Below are 15,820 nucleotides of genomic sequence, written 5' to 3'. Positions count from 1 at the left end.
ACTAGCAATATTGAAGAAACTGTGCCTGACTGGTTACATTTGAATCACTTGCCCCTCATCGCTGTTGGCTCAAAACCTCACTTGGGTTACAGAATTGTTTGATGACAGGAAGCCGCCCAGCTGGCTAATGGCTTACGGCCTGTCATTGGTTCTAACCAGGGGTATGCGCGAGCCTGAAACAATGCATGGAAGTACAAAGGGGTCTTCTTCCTACATCAAAAAATGAAAAGTCGCCATGTGACCTATACTTGTGTTGGTGTGACGTTAAACCCCATACAAACTAACAGTATGAAATAATTATGTCTCCCCCCTCCGGGGAAGACATATTGTTCTTTCCCTGTCCGTCCGTCCTTCCGTCAGTCACACTTCATTTCCGATCAATAACAACTTGAGAACAACTGTGCCTAGAACCTTCTAACTTCATAGAGTGGCTGGGCTTATGGAGTAGATGACCCCTATAATTTTTGGGGTCACAGGGGCCTAAACATGAAAACCATTTCTGATCAATAACTTGAGAACCACTTGACACTGAATGTTGAAACTTCATATTAGGATGATTGCCCTGTCCGTCCTTCCGCCAGTCATATTTCATTTCCGATCAATAACTAGAGAACAATTTGGCCTAGAACCTTCTAACTTCATAGAGTGGCTGGGCTTATGGAGTAGATGACCCCTATTGTTTTTGGGGTCACTCTATTAAAGGTCAAGGTCGCAGCGAACAGAGTATGAAAATCCATTTCCTGTCAGTAACTTGAGAACCTCTTGACCCAGAATGTTGAAACTTCATAGGGTGATAAGACTTACAGAGTAGACGACCCCAATTGTTTTTTGGGTCACACTATTAAGGATCAAGGTTGCAGCAAACAACATGCAAATTCATTTCCAGTCAATAACTTGAGAACCATTTGACCTAGAACCTTCAAATTTTATAAGGTGATAGGACTGACAGAGTAGATGACGCCTATTGTTTTTGGGGTCACTCCATCAAAGGCCAAGGCCACAGGGGCCTGAACCTGGAAAACCGTTTCCAATTCATAACTTGAGAACCACTAGGCCTATAATGTTGAAACTTAGTGGGATGATTGGACATGCCTAGTAGATGATCCCTATTGCAGCCCACCAACAGTGTCTCTGACTTTTGCTCATGTTAAATATTGACCTCTTGCCTATACGACTATGCAGTGAGGAAGACATGCGCTTTTCTACAAAAGCATCTAGTTGAATACCTGTTTTGTCTCACACGCAGTATATTCTGCCTTTGCGACCAGTGTAGATCATGACCAACCTGCACATCCGTGCAGTCTGATCATGACCTGCACTTTTTGCTATTCAGCCAGTATCTTTTTGGTAAGCACTCCTTTAACAGTTTTAATGCAACTGTCCAAACTGGAAGATGGACAATTTTATTATAGAATTTTAGCAGGGTAAGTGTTAGATAGTGCTGTAGGTTTGGTCCCTGTTACATCTGGTGTTATTCAGGGTCCTCTCCTCTTCCTTACTCACATTAATGACTTGCCAAAACGTGTCACAATCTAATAAGGTTATTTGCTGAGCACCTAATTTTTGTGCCAAATTTTCTTATCACATACCTAAGCAGGGGTGGTTAAGGTCGCTGACTTCAAATCACTTGCCCCTTACCGATGTGGGCTCGAGCCGTACTCGGAGTGTTGAATTCGTCATGTGAGGAAGCTATCCAGCTGCCTTACGGAAGGTGGGTGGTTCTACCCAGGTACCCGCTCATGATGAAATAATGCATGGAGGGTCATCTGGGGCCTTCCTCCACCATCAAAGCAGGAACCCAACAAATCAAATTACCTAAGCCAACTACAAATTTAGGAATCAAGATGGGGCACGATTGTCAGATCGTTCAAGTGTGAAATAGGAGTACTGTTATTGATTCCCTGGTATCTTGATAGTGTTTTCTCTGTTTAGTACCCGGGCGTGATATGATCTAGACTGGCTCCCGTCCCTACATTTGTCCTGTCACATTTCTCATATATAAGTTTCTAACTCCAGAAAAGGTTGTTTCTGTACTAATATTTTATATTATCCCTGGCTCCGTACATTTGATAAAAAAATAGAGGCTTAAAAATTGATTATAAAATGTTTGCCGTATTTATTACATATAACAATGCAACCCGGGAGCCAGGCTATATATTATTTATAGTGTCGTCGCTTGCAATAAAGATGCATAATTTTATGCTTTACAAAAAGGGCAACCAAACTGTAGATTTTGAAGAAATCGAATGTGAGGTCCGAAAAACATAGGTCCACAGCTTACAAGTCACTTGTTCGTCCCTAATCTGGCCACTACACAAATACAGGCATTGACATAACAGAGGCTGTCCAACGAAGGGCTGTACGGAAGACCAAATACAGCAAGTGTCACAAATATGATCACGTCAAATTATTTAACACTACTTTTTAAACCACATCACGCTCTAATCTCAACGCAAACAATTTGTATGAACTTCTAAATTCGTCATTGTTTTTTTATTACCGTGTCATGTCAAACCAAATTTTTTATTTTCATTTTTGTCTTTCAAAGAAGACTGTTGTTCGTTTATGACACTGTTGATTGACCAAAATAGCAAAAAGAACGAAACGCAGAACTTTGCCATAAAGGTACACTTGTGGGCATTTATTTTGGAAGTTTTGCTAAAAACATATCTCAATTTCAGTACAAAAGCAACAAAGCATACGCCTAAAAGACAGACAATTTTTACATAAGTATATCTGAATGGCGGTTTAACTTTGGGTGTTAAATATAAAAGCAATGGAAATTAAATTAAAACAAAAACATGAAAAACTAATAAAGTTCTTTTCTTGAGTTTTAAGAGTGAAGTAGTGGACTTGTAATAGTAACACTCGGCCATTTCCATGGAATTACTTTTCTCGTTAAGCAATTCGGCAATCTTCGGACATAAATATATTTCAACGCAAACATGACTCTCCGTAAAAAAACGGAAGATGTCGAGATTCGTAATTTTCTGATACTTGTCACAGGTCCACTACGTTAAAACAATGCAATACATGTATATCCCTTATAATTCCGTCTTCACTAGAACAAGAACGTCTTTTGGGAGGTCGTAAGTACATGTGTTGTGTTGATTGATATAAGAATAGTAAAGACCATTATCTGATAGAGTACGAATGGTACAGAAACGGTATTTAAAATCGTAGCAGCTAAAACACGCAGCCCTACTGTTGTCTACGCCTCAACATGACAGGTAGTCCATTTAATGATCTCAGAACAGTAGACGGTAGAAACTGGGGCTTGTGGTCCTTCACTGGCAATGCCTCAAATCTATAAATATATAATATATAGTAAACAGATAATTTGGTATTTTGGGAATGCAAAGCGAGTCTGAATGTAGCATTGGGGTGACGAAAATGTTAGTCAAAGTTTCTGTTTGATTGGCTCTCAATTTTATGAAATCATATCGACCTGTGATCCATCATTGGATATTTCATTTATATACATGGATTGATAATGACATGTAAATCTAGATTCAGCATTAGGGTGACAACTTATCATGTTGCCCTACTCTTGTTGTCCATTATTCTGTACGTTTGAAACACTGATCACAAGTAACACGTGCATGAAATCTACAAATAAGACGGGGGTGCTCGAATCTATAACGCGAACGTAATTCTCCAGCAGATCACTATTGTTTTAAGTAATTTAGTAGTGTTTTAAAGAGCACATTACCTATTCACAAACTTTGCAAGCGCTATTTTTATTTCGTTCATGGCAAATACTTGTCCGATACAATTTCTGCAAAAGAAATAAAGTACATACTGTAAAGTTCATTAGATAATAAAAAAGTAAACTTTAATGCCATCGCAACATTCAGTCATGTTTCATCATTGAACTTCCCTGCTATTTCTAAGCGACAAAATGTAACTCACAAGGTTATGAACAAAATGTGTCCTTCATATGTATTGCCAAGTGAACTAAATTCTTACGTGAAAATAAAGTGATCTTAAATTGAAAAAAAAGTGGAAAGACAAAGTTTCATGTTAAATTTTGTATTTGTTAAAAAACAACAAGGACACGGATCCATTAGGTAAAAGAAAAACACACACTCTAAGAGCAGTGTATAACTCTGAGCCACGGCATGAGAAAACCAACATAGTGCATTTGCGACCAGCATGATTCCAGACCAGCCTGCGCATCCGCGTAGTCTGATCAGGATACATGCAGTTCGCTAGCGGTTTCACTAATTGCAATAGGGTTTGAAAGCGAACAGCATGGATCCTGACCAGACTGCGCGGATGCAATTATGCACTATGTTGGTTTTCTCATGGTGCGGCTCAATTGTATGTGCAAACTACAGACTCAGACAAAGCAACAGACACAAACAAATACATTCAGACTCTTGAAACGGTCAGTGGCAAAATCATCACTGGGGAGCTTAAACCGGTTAATTGCACGCAAACCCTTAATCTTTATCCGCAATATGTTCCAAAGTTACAGGACAATGCAATTCTTCAAGTTACTGATCAACTAACAATATTTGCTTAATTTTAGACTACAAAAGATTTCACCTGAATATTTCAGTAACTTCAGCAATTTATTTAAGAAATAATAAGTTCCCAAACGTGGTTTATCGTAGAATAACCCGAGTTTCGAGTCCTTACGCGTAAGAATATATCAGGCCTTCGTGGTATTTTTGTTTCGCTTAAGAACGAAAAACTCGGGTTATTCTACGATAAATCACACTTGGGAACTTATTATTTCGATTCTAACACGACATACTAGTATGTATCAACAGTGTTAGAAAAAATGGTTACTACTTTTTACGACCGTGCTACGCACCTCGATCGGATGACGTCATTGCACGCGAGTGGTTTATTGCAGAATAACCCGAGATAGGTTTTGCTCTACATGTATGTAGGTTATTTGCTGGTCGTGTTAGAAGATAATTTATACTAATAATAACATATTCGTCGAATCACTTCAGACGTTCATGATTAAGCAATTTAATAGAAAAATACCTTGACCCAGTTGAAAATGGAATAAATCCATATATATCTGTTTCGCTACGTTGTTCTATGTCAAATCTGTCCGGGTTGAATTCCTTTAATACAAAATTAAAATCAGTTTAACCTTTAGCCTGTGGATTGATCTATCATTCAGTTTGGGCAACACCATTTATCATTCGAAGGAGTGTTTACTGAAAATTTACTGACTGACAGCGAACAGAGCAGACCATGATCAGTCTGCACGGCTGCGCGGATGTGCAGGCTGATCTTAGTCTGCAATGGTCACAGAGGCAGACTCACTTGCCGCCAGCAGGCTAAAGGTTAAAGTTGATGGACAAGTAATTACAAACAACAACTTCCGTTCGAATACATGTTCTCTCACAGACAGCCATGCGCTTGTATTAGCTACACATACTGCCAAAAAGTGACCACACGAACATTAACATAAGTTTGAAATAATCTCTTTAGTACGTAAAACAAAATATAAAGATTATTCAAATTCTTCGTTTACTTCAATACTTCAAAAAGAAAGAAACGTATCTCTGTATACTAGTAATAGAAATCCGCATAAGCCGATGTAAGGGGTCGTGAAGGGTGTTGCACATCTCATTACTTCTTATGACCAATTAAGCATTATGATAAGTGTTGTGCTTGACAGCGCTTTTCTAGTTCATCTAAAAGATCTTACCAGCCCCAAGTTTAGAGCAATGTCCTTTGAGTTTATGTGTAGGTATGATAAAAATCCGCGTTTAAAAGCATTTAATAACGTCTTAAATTTGCACTCAATAACGTTAAAAATGTCCCTCCATGGATATATGGCAATTATTTTATAATTTCAACTTATAAGTATGCAAACGGTTTAAGATTCATTAGTTATTATTCTTTTAATCTGATGAAATATGTCGATTTCTTTTGTGATACCTGAAGTGTGACTATTTTGCAAGAGGAGCCCGTGTTACATTGCATGCCATTTAAAGTTTACAGCGCGCATTTACAAATAAAAATATTATTATATGTTACAAACGTATCAGCCGTTCAAAATTGGTCAAAGTATTTATTTTTTAACGGCGTAACAACTTAAATGGATATTCGACATTTGATTTCGATGACCGAATACCTGTATATCCGATTTCGACATAACCAATACGAACTTCAGGTACAATAGCTGAGCTTCATGTAGCACAGGAAATTTACAACATTAGTCATGAATATATTTAGTAAATTTTTTTTTTAATCTGATAATTACGTCAGGATTTTTCCAGACTTCAGGATTATGGTGTATGGCGTATATATTTATATCAACCCTTGGTCCGGGAGGTATTTCAATTCCGTCTATTGTGATTGGTTCTGAATGTTTCCTAGCAACTATCGGCACGAGACTGTAAAACCTCAACACCTCCTTTATGAAGAGCGGCAAATATCTGAACTGGGAGAGATGATTCCTGCGATAAAGATACAAAATATTTACGTGATTTGTATACGTAAGATACCGATATAGCGATATCCATGAAAAACATGTATTTAAGCCTTTCTTCAAACACTTTAATGTGTATAGCTCCATATAGGATTATGTAGTGTTCAAGTATTATCTTGTATGAACAAATCAGCGTGGCAATGTTTATTAATCTAAGATTCTGCCTTATTGTTGGATCTAATTAGAACTCACTGTGTTATATGCGTGTTCCCTTTAGTTACAGTCAGCACATCCTTATAAACTTTTTCTTGTATGTCCAAGTTTTGTCCTAATGCATAGATTGCCCAGCTTATACTCGAACCTGACGTATCGTGACCTTGAAACAGACGATTATAAAACACTAAAATCTCTAGATTCCATTGTCTAAAATATGTTGGGCAATTATGATAACGAGTTTATAAATATGAAGTGGTTTAAGTTTCTTTTAGTACTGACATACTACTCTCATCTTCCATTTTCATCTTTTTTTCTGTTGTTTCCAGTAAATATATGGTTTGTTTCATTTTCCAGTATCTCTCAAAAACAACCTCAATCAAACCGAATCTACTACTTCGCTTGGTTGTGTTCCATGTATCCAAATGATGTTCTTATAAATTCTATTAACTGTCACAACAACGGTCTTTAAGTGCTATGGTGGCGGTTGCAATCTGTTCTCAGTGTTGCTGTATTTCTGGTTCTTTGAGATCATGGAGTCCATTCGATGAATGTGTTACGAGTTCCGTCTAAGTCTGTGCTAGGGGACACGAGTGGGGGTGCATTTTCCATTACCTCTCATGAACAGTCTCAATCAAACCGAGTCTACTGTTACTTTACTTGGTTGAGTTCTTTGTTTCACATCTGAACAACAGTGTGTAAGTACCTTGTGGCGGCATTACAAAGAATGTATCCCCTGTATGGCGTTAGGGGCATTGTACTTTCTTTATCTCTCAGACTCATGAACAGATTCTGTCGAATCGAGTCTGCCATTATGTGTTTTTTCTTCGTTCTATGCTTCCATTGAAACTGCTTAAAGTTTTAATATTTATAAATTTTCAACATTCCCGAATTATCTAAATGTACAATTTTCCATTTAATTTTCATCCATTTTGGACACTGGTCAAAAGTATAAAAAATCAGTTTTGTCTGTATTTATTTTAAACTGTAAGGATGTTTTAAGCATGAACTAAACAACTACCTTTAAAGTGTCCAACCCCTCTAGATACGTTTAGAGTATAATTTATATATGGATCTTAAGAAAAATAAAGCCGAAACTCACAAAAACCCTGGACTATTTAATTTGATATAATATATATAACATTAAAATTGACCATGGAACTTGAGAATCATACAGAATATTTATCATAGAACATATTTTATTGCAAATCTAATTTTCATTGCAACTGAAAATAATTGTTTTAGAAAATCAAATTTGAAAAGAAATGAAAAATCATATTTTATCTCCACCTAATTATGTAGCTAATACAAATGTATTCTACAAATAAAGAACTGGAAGTTTTTGTGAACAAGTGACTATGATACATGACATTTAATTGTGAATGTAGGTCTATAAACAAAGTTGGTTCATATATTTAGTCAAGGTACATGTATTTTCATATGGTGAGTATTTTCTATATTCAAAGTAAAAATTTTAAAATAAACTATTTTAGTGAAAGATGCGCACGGATATCTTTAATTTTAGGTGACAAGTCCCATGATAGATTGATTAACCTGTGAAAATACACCTACCTGCAAATGCAATATTGTCCACCTCATCTTGAATTTCCTGTTGGGTCAAACCTTGACCTTTTTCATCTTTAGCTGTCAGTAGTATATCCAGAAAGTCAAGACGTTCTTTCTGTTTAGTTGTATCCGGTTGTTCTTTCTAAACAATCAAATTCATTTTTAAGTAACTTTTATTTCTTATTTTTTCTTAATTAAGAAAGCAAAACTCTTATTTTCATTTTTGGAATACTGAAATGAATATCAAAATAAGATCGTAAATAGTGTAAACTTCAAATTATTGTTACAAAACTACATTTCCGAGTCAAAAGCAATAGTTCACTTTATATAATATTCAATATACATTGTTATATATTCAACTGTGAAACAGCTAATTAACAACAAAAAAGGCGAAAAAATAATAAAACTCGGTTAGAATGGCTTAATTAATAATAAGCTATTCATATTTTTTTACCATAAGACTTCGTCGAGCCTCAATGATATCTCCTGTAAATTTATGTACCACCTCTATCAAGCGATTATGCTCTCGTCCGAGTGGAGACAAGTTGAAGAGAAAGTCAAATAAAAGAAGTGGCTGCCTGAAATAAGTCCAATATATTAATGAATGAAAATGATGTAAACCGCAGTCATAACATGGAAATTTTTAAATTGATTTCATAGGTACTTATACAATTCAAGTTAATGACAGGTGGCTGTTTATTACAGTACATTCAATGGGAACAGTTGTTAAGCTGCTTTTTTTCTTGGAATGAGCCTAGCTTTATGCACAGCAAGGAGGTTTGAAACAGCAGTGTGTAAAACGCTTGAACTTCCGACTTCTAACACTGTAATACGGTGAAAATGAGAAATCAAACTTTTAAAGTTTGATTGCGCATGGTTTTGCAACGCATATTCTGGGGTCATGTCTTAATCACATAGAAATATGCAAATCATCAAATTAAATGATGAAAACATTTTCAGTTTTACTTACATCATACGTTCCCAACTAATCATCGTTAAACGTTGTACAGCTTTGATATATTCGTGTCTAAAAAAGGTGTTAGAGGTAATTAATGTGAAATAAAGAATATGCATAACAGATATATGAATAAAGGGAGATAAACAATATAACATTTTAGATTTACAAGATAACAAACATTTATTGAAAATTTTAAGCCAAGCATTACAATTTTTATAAAGTTTAATTCAGTTTGAAATGGTGCTTTTAATTTTCAACGAAAGAGGACTGTTTCAAATTACATTTCAGGAGGCCACATTTAAGCAAAAGAGCCATGAAATAATGATGGCATTGGCGAAGGAGCAATGGGGATCAGGGTGGATATGTGGGCAGGTAACGAGATGGGGGCATGTATGCGCGGTGGCTTTCCAACTTTGAGTGCGTGTTCGGTCAGTGTATGACTTTGCTCCCTCAACATTTGGCCCCAAAATCTTTATTTTTACTAAAATAAGCAATACAAAAATCTATCTGAAAGACTATTTGGATGTACTCTGGTAAGTAGATTATACGAGAAAATTTCCAGGTGTGTTTGTTTATTTTGATATTGACAACATGGTAACAATAACAGAATTCATGATATGATATTAAACTTTATCAAGGTAAAAAAAATTAAATTCATGAAATATGTATATGTAATGAACCATGTCAGTACATCAATATCAGGGATAACACAAAAAGAGAAGAAATCCCTTATTTCCATTGTGGTCCCTGTTAGTGATGTTCTGACATAGAGAGGCATGAAACACAAATTTAATAAAAATAAATATTTAGATTAAGATACTATTATTATATAAAACTTGTAATGTTCCATGTTAATTATTAGAAACTTAAGATATTTAATTAAAAACTGCTGCACTTAATTTAAGGACAAATTTCTGCATATGTAATCTAATATTTAAAAAAAAAAAAACAAAAAAAAAAACGATCCATAACAGCACTTTTGAAAACTGTAAGGCTGGACAGATTCCTTATTTGAGATGGAAGCATATTCCATAATTTACAACCTAAAACGGAAAATGACTTCAAACCAAAGCCTTTCACCCTAGGTAAAATAAAGGACTAACTGTCACTAGACCGTGTTCTTTATGAATGAACAGAATCTTGGGCCACAAAGTATTGACTCATATAGTCAAGCGATTGACCATTCTTAACTTTGAAAACATGACACAATGTTATCTGTTCTACCCTTTTACAGACGGGTAACCAATTCAATGAAATAAAAATGTTCTCGGGCAATATGAGACCTATTTTTCAGATTGAGTATAAACCTGATTAATTTATTTTGGGTAACCTGTAGCTTGTCTGCCCCAAATTGAGATAAGCCGTGAAACCAGAAAGAACAAGCATAGTCAAAATGACACTGTATCAAAGCTAAAACCAAAAGTCTTTTAGTATGAACAGTAAGAAATTTCTGTTTCCTTTAGAGAAATTTTAACCTGGCGTTTGCCTTTTTGATAATGGAGTTAGCCATGTATTCACCAGTAAGACTCTAATCTAAATTTGCACCTAGATATATGACAGATGAAGTGGAATTTATAGTTTGACCATTGCAACTTATTATCTGACTTTAACCTTGGCTTTGAGCCGAATAAATATTAGCTCTTTTTCAATGACTGAACTATTTTTACCAGATACCAAGATAGCTGAGACTACTACTGCAGACATATCATTTACGTAAACTAAAAATAAAAGAGGCCCTAGAATTGACCCTTGTGGAACACCACATGTAATTTTACTAGGCATAGAGCATGTACCAGAAACATCACGAGCTGTTGTCTCTCGGTTAAATACGACCTGAACCAACGAATAATATCTTCCGCAAGACCAAGCCCTTCAAGTTTCATCCGAAGGATGGAGTGATCAACAGTATCAAACGCTTTCTGAAGATCATGTAAAACCATACCAATGAGGTGACCTTTATCCATTTCAAACTATACATAATCAGAAGGATGTACAAGACAAGTTTCAGTTTAAAATCTTTTTCTGGAACCAGACTGGATTCTATACGGCAAAGTAATAAAAGTTTCGAAATAAATCAAAATGGGAGTTGCAATTTAATAGAACGAAATATGTTATAGGTTGCTATACCCCTAGCAATCTAATCGAATCTTAAAGTAGATTATAATTTTCAATATGTTGCTATTTTAAGCTCAATGATTTTCTTTTACAATTTACTGTATCGCAAAATAATTTATGTCAAATAATAAAAATGGAGACATAGAAAAAATAATTCATTTTTTTCTTTTCTAAGAATGTAACAATAAAACTGATAAAAGTCTTCAGTAGTGTGATTTACATACTCGTTCGACTCTAACATACTGCCTTCGTAAGACAATAAACATCTCAGCATTGTATCTAGGGCTGCACGACATGAATATGGAAATGTGTCCACCGAACCACTCTTCTGTGAGGCTTCCTCTAATTTGTCCTGTAAAATTGTAAATGTCAAAGCCAAAATGACCCTAGAAGTTTGTACCAGCTGTTTTTTTCTACAATAAGGTTTACATAAGAACATTATAAAGCCGACTCGCTAGAGATTATACTAATTATTTTACTCAAAATGTCGCCATACCCATTGTTCTACACTTTGCCGTCTAAATATCCCAACATCATTGCGCATGCTCTGTGAGTAATATTTAGCGGGAAATGTAACATCTCCCACAAGGAAGCCAATGGCTAGCATTAAATTATTGATTTATGTTTTAAAAAGAAAATGCTGATTAACAATATATAAAATGTCTTGTTTACTCGTAGGCTCTATCTGTGTTTATGAAAGGAATGGCATGGTATTGTCTGATTTGGAATCATTCGTAACTGTATATTTGATTCAGGTATGATTCTGGTATCGAAATAAAAATGAAAATTCTAAAAACATGCAAATTCAATAAATAGAATTCAAAGCGCATAAGTATATAAAATGTATTTGATATGATTTTTTTAAGAAATAAATTATAGCAAAAGAGTGCTTTAACACTATTTATGCACGATGGGTGGTTATACGTGGGACGTAATAAATTATTTGTACGACGTAGAAATATATTACCACCCGAGTGTATAAATAGTGTTAAAACACGGTTTTGCTATAAGTTATTTCGATTCTAATATGCTATTAATCTAAAACAGTACATAAAATATAGAAAAGCTCTTTCTTGGTCGCAACAAAAACCATGACGTCATCACACGTTAACGTGGCGTCGTTATAGCGTAAGAGTGTTTTAACAGAGACAAGCATATTAGAATTACGTTTATATGTGTTCATGTGCTTACATTGTCGTACTTTTTACTTTTGGGGTGTGTTTTTTGGTGTTTATTTTAGATAGGTCACTTACCAGCAATGAGTCTGTGACGTCATTCATTACATCCACATACCCGGAAAGAATATCAAAATGGAACGCCGGGTTAAGTAAGCGCCTATTTCTTTCCCATTTCTTACCTCCACTTATTGTCAGACCTTCCCCTGAAATAACAATTATCTTAGGTCAGATTTGCTTGGATATTCAGGAAACAATTATCATATTTGATCTAAATTTTTAAATAAAAAAACATTAGAATCGACATAATTTATAGCAAAACCGTATTTTAACACTATTTACACATGATGGGCTGTGCCCTCGTGAAAAGTATTTCGATTCTAATATGTCTTTTATTTAAAAATTTAGTATCAAATATGATAACACTTTTATGGCGCCAAATAGAAGGTTGTCACGCTTCTTTGTTTATAGCGACACGCCAATACCGGAAATGGTAATACGTCAATTTGGGCGAAATGATGGTGAATTATTCTGCAAAGCGATCGAATGGCCAGCTTAGTGTGTGTATGTGTAAATTAATCAAGACAGTTGTGCAATCTAACAAATCGTTTTAATGCTATTAAGTAAAATATTTGATCAAATTTAAAAGCGCTATTTCTAGCTAATTATCACGTCGACGTGACATCAACATAATATCGTTGTGATGATTTAAGCATTGCTTGAATATAATACTGAGCATGTACTGGTGGGTTATTAAGGATAACATGGTGTAATCGGCCTCAATTTCACCAAAAGCGTCATACAACTTAATAATGTAAGCTTTGAAAATGTCAAACGATAAAAAAATAAGGGGCATATTGATGGTTATATAGTGACAGAAGTTATAAAAAAAAATCCTTTAGATTACCTCCCCTGATATTTTTTTATGAGTTATCTCCCCTGAAAACTAGAGAGAAAAAAATTCTCCTTTTTCCTACGGGGAATTGTAGAATTATTTTTGATATTTGTATCAGAATCATATAATGCAGCTTTCTACCACAAAATTTTCTCGAAACTCAAGTTCAGATTCTCATAATCATAATAATCTCCCCAAAAATGATAAAATTTTAAAAATCTCTTGGTGAAAATGTTTTAATGTTTAATGTCTTTAAAGTGACCAGATTTCATTTAAATATTACCATCCAGTTACAAGATATGAAATATGGCTATTACACCATGTTATCCTTAATTAGCCATACTGTAGTTAGAGTAATTAGATTAAAAGTTATCCATGTCTTAAACATGAAATATCAGTGATGATATTACAATTATTCCATTTCTATCGTGCTCGTGGTTACAATATATTTTGTGTGTAATTTATGGCCCGTTTCAGATAATATAGCTATGATTCCCTTTCTACGGCTCCAATAATTATGCTGTTACTGATCTGCGATTATGGTCTATTTCAAATAATACGTACTGTTCCAGCAGTGATTTCATTTTTTATCTAACATGATGTCAGGTTCCAATAGTCAGTATACTTAAATTATAAATACAGTTTGATTACTGTGGCATATAACACTTTATAAAAATCTATCTTCTGAAATCAAAATTGATTAAGGACAAGACATTTCATTCCTTGAGTGACCTATATCTTTTTACAATCATAATCTCTGTGATCAAATTTGTGTTATCTGTTTGACCTGTTTAAAGTCTTTTCTAAAATTGTATAGATGTATATATACTTTCTAATTACTAGTATAAGATTAAAAAGACAACTCTTTGGAGATTTTAGGGAATGAAACCCCGTGTTTTAGCTTTATGAGTCATCTTAAAACTTTAACAACTATTTCTCTGTTTGACTCATTCATAGTTCCGTCATTCTGTATTAAATTTGTCTTTATTTCTGATTTTTTTTTTCAAAAAATCATTTGATGATTTATTTTCTAGTACAAAAACTTTTCCAATTATCAGTATAAATATAATTGATTTGTTATTATGGTCTATTTCAAAGAACTTTTCAAAGATTTCCGTGGTTCTAATGTTCTCTTAAGATCTGATATATTATTGTGTATTGATTGTTTCGAGAACTAAATCTATTACTTCTTCTCTAATCTATCCATGGTTCCATTATTCTATACCAATCTGTAAGTCCACGTGCTTTATTTGGTGCTTGTTTGTTCAGCTGTTGAAAAGTTTCAGGATGACACACCCCTAAAGCAGGAAATGGACCGTTCCAAATACAGTACATCCTGCCTCCCCCTTTAATAATGTCCATTACATAGTTGTTGTACGTTATCGAATCTTTCACCTGCAAAATGTTGAAACAAGATATAGTCATATTTGCATATTTTTCACTGTACTCACAGACATACAAAACAAATTCTCTGCCAGTCCATTGTATATCCAGCTCACAAAATACCTCGACCTTTTTTGGAATTGTCTATTAATTTGTGCTTTGAAACATAAACGATGTTTCTATTTTACGAAACAGAAGAAGTCTTTCCACCCGAATTTTTTTAATTGTCGTAATATTCGTAATAAATATTAGTCGTAAAGTCGTAATCATAAATATAGAACATGTAAGAAAAAGAATGTGTGTTGTTACAACAGTAAAAACGCAAATGTCAACGTTATAAGAGGAAAAGCGGCACTTAATGAACGCAATCGCCCTTACAAAACTCAACATTGAAATAGTAGTGAGTGCAAATGTATAACTGTACACGGAATGAGATAATATAGGGGCATACCTGGATGATTTTGAGCTGTACGTAAGATATGAACATCATTAGCTACGAACCAAGCAGAGGTGCTGCGAGAGCGGGGTAGGTGAGGGAGTGGGTGGGTGGGGGGGGGGGGCGGGGGCGGGTCTTAATCTCCCGATGGATTGGGACTTTGCGGCCTACCCTTGAAAATGTTGAGAGAAAAAATGGAAAGAGGTGCGTACAGTGCGTTCTCTTGCTACATATTCCAGCGTTAATATATTTTGTTTGTCACATCTGTATTACATTTTACAAAGATAATCATTTAAATCTATAGTTATTCACACCGCTTATGCTTACTGGCAGGGATCGGGACAGCGTCAAAAATTGCAAATGGAGCAGCCCCGGATAGTTTGGGACCATTTTTTGTACAGAGTCCTATATAACTTTAACAGAAGAGAACAGAATTTTATTGAGACTTGTACATCGTAAATCGTCTAAACACCAATATTTAAAATATACATAGGTTCATACAATTTTAAAGAAAGTGAGAAACATATTATTAACAACAGAGAAAAGAGAAAACAGTATAATCAAATATAATGTAGTAACAAAGGAGGTAAGAACTGTACGACATGTTTACTTTATGATGTATTATTGATAACCAAATTTGAGTCGCGAAATGAGAAAACCAACATAGTGCATTTGC

The 15,820-nt window shown here is 34.7% G+C and overlaps 1 protein-coding gene across 4 annotated transcripts in view; it reads right to left on the bottom strand.

Moving 5' to 3' along the window:
- Window positions 1-2,609: 2,609 nt before the first annotated feature.
- The window catches only part of LOC123534588 (cytochrome P450 4A2-like), a 36,937-nt gene continuing 23,726 nt past the window's right edge, over window positions 2,610-15,820 (bottom strand). For 3 of the 4 annotated variants that reach the window (XM_053518995.1, XM_053518996.1, XM_053518994.1), the window contains exons 2-12: window positions 14,527-14,720; window positions 12,509-12,638; window positions 11,480-11,607; window positions 9,153-9,209; window positions 8,637-8,760; window positions 8,189-8,324; window positions 6,656-6,779; window positions 6,236-6,431; window positions 5,002-5,084; window positions 3,713-3,778; window positions 2,610-3,307 (exon numbers count right to left, since the gene is read on the bottom strand). In XM_053518995.1, coding sequence (XP_053374970.1) covers window positions 3,202-3,307; window positions 3,713-3,778; window positions 5,002-5,084; window positions 6,236-6,431; window positions 6,656-6,779; window positions 8,189-8,324; window positions 8,637-8,760; window positions 9,153-9,209; window positions 11,480-11,607; window positions 12,509-12,638; window positions 14,527-14,720 — 1,344 coding nt within the window. In that variant the 3' untranslated portion in view covers window positions 2,610-3,201. The remainder of the gene's footprint in view (window positions 3,308-3,712; window positions 3,779-5,001; window positions 5,085-6,235; window positions 6,432-6,655; window positions 6,780-8,188; window positions 8,325-8,636; window positions 8,761-9,152; window positions 9,210-11,479; window positions 11,608-12,508; window positions 12,639-14,526; window positions 14,721-15,820) is intronic. The other variant, XM_053518993.1, reaches the window with a different exon arrangement.

Source organism: Mercenaria mercenaria, chromosome 12 (assembly GCF_021730395.1).
Source record: "Mercenaria mercenaria strain notata chromosome 12, MADL_Memer_1, whole genome shotgun sequence".
Taxonomy (NCBI): domain Eukaryota; kingdom Metazoa; phylum Mollusca; class Bivalvia; order Venerida; family Veneridae; genus Mercenaria; species Mercenaria mercenaria.
The sequence above is the reverse complement of the archived record's forward strand: the minus strand, read 5'-3'. Positions and strand labels throughout refer to the sequence as shown.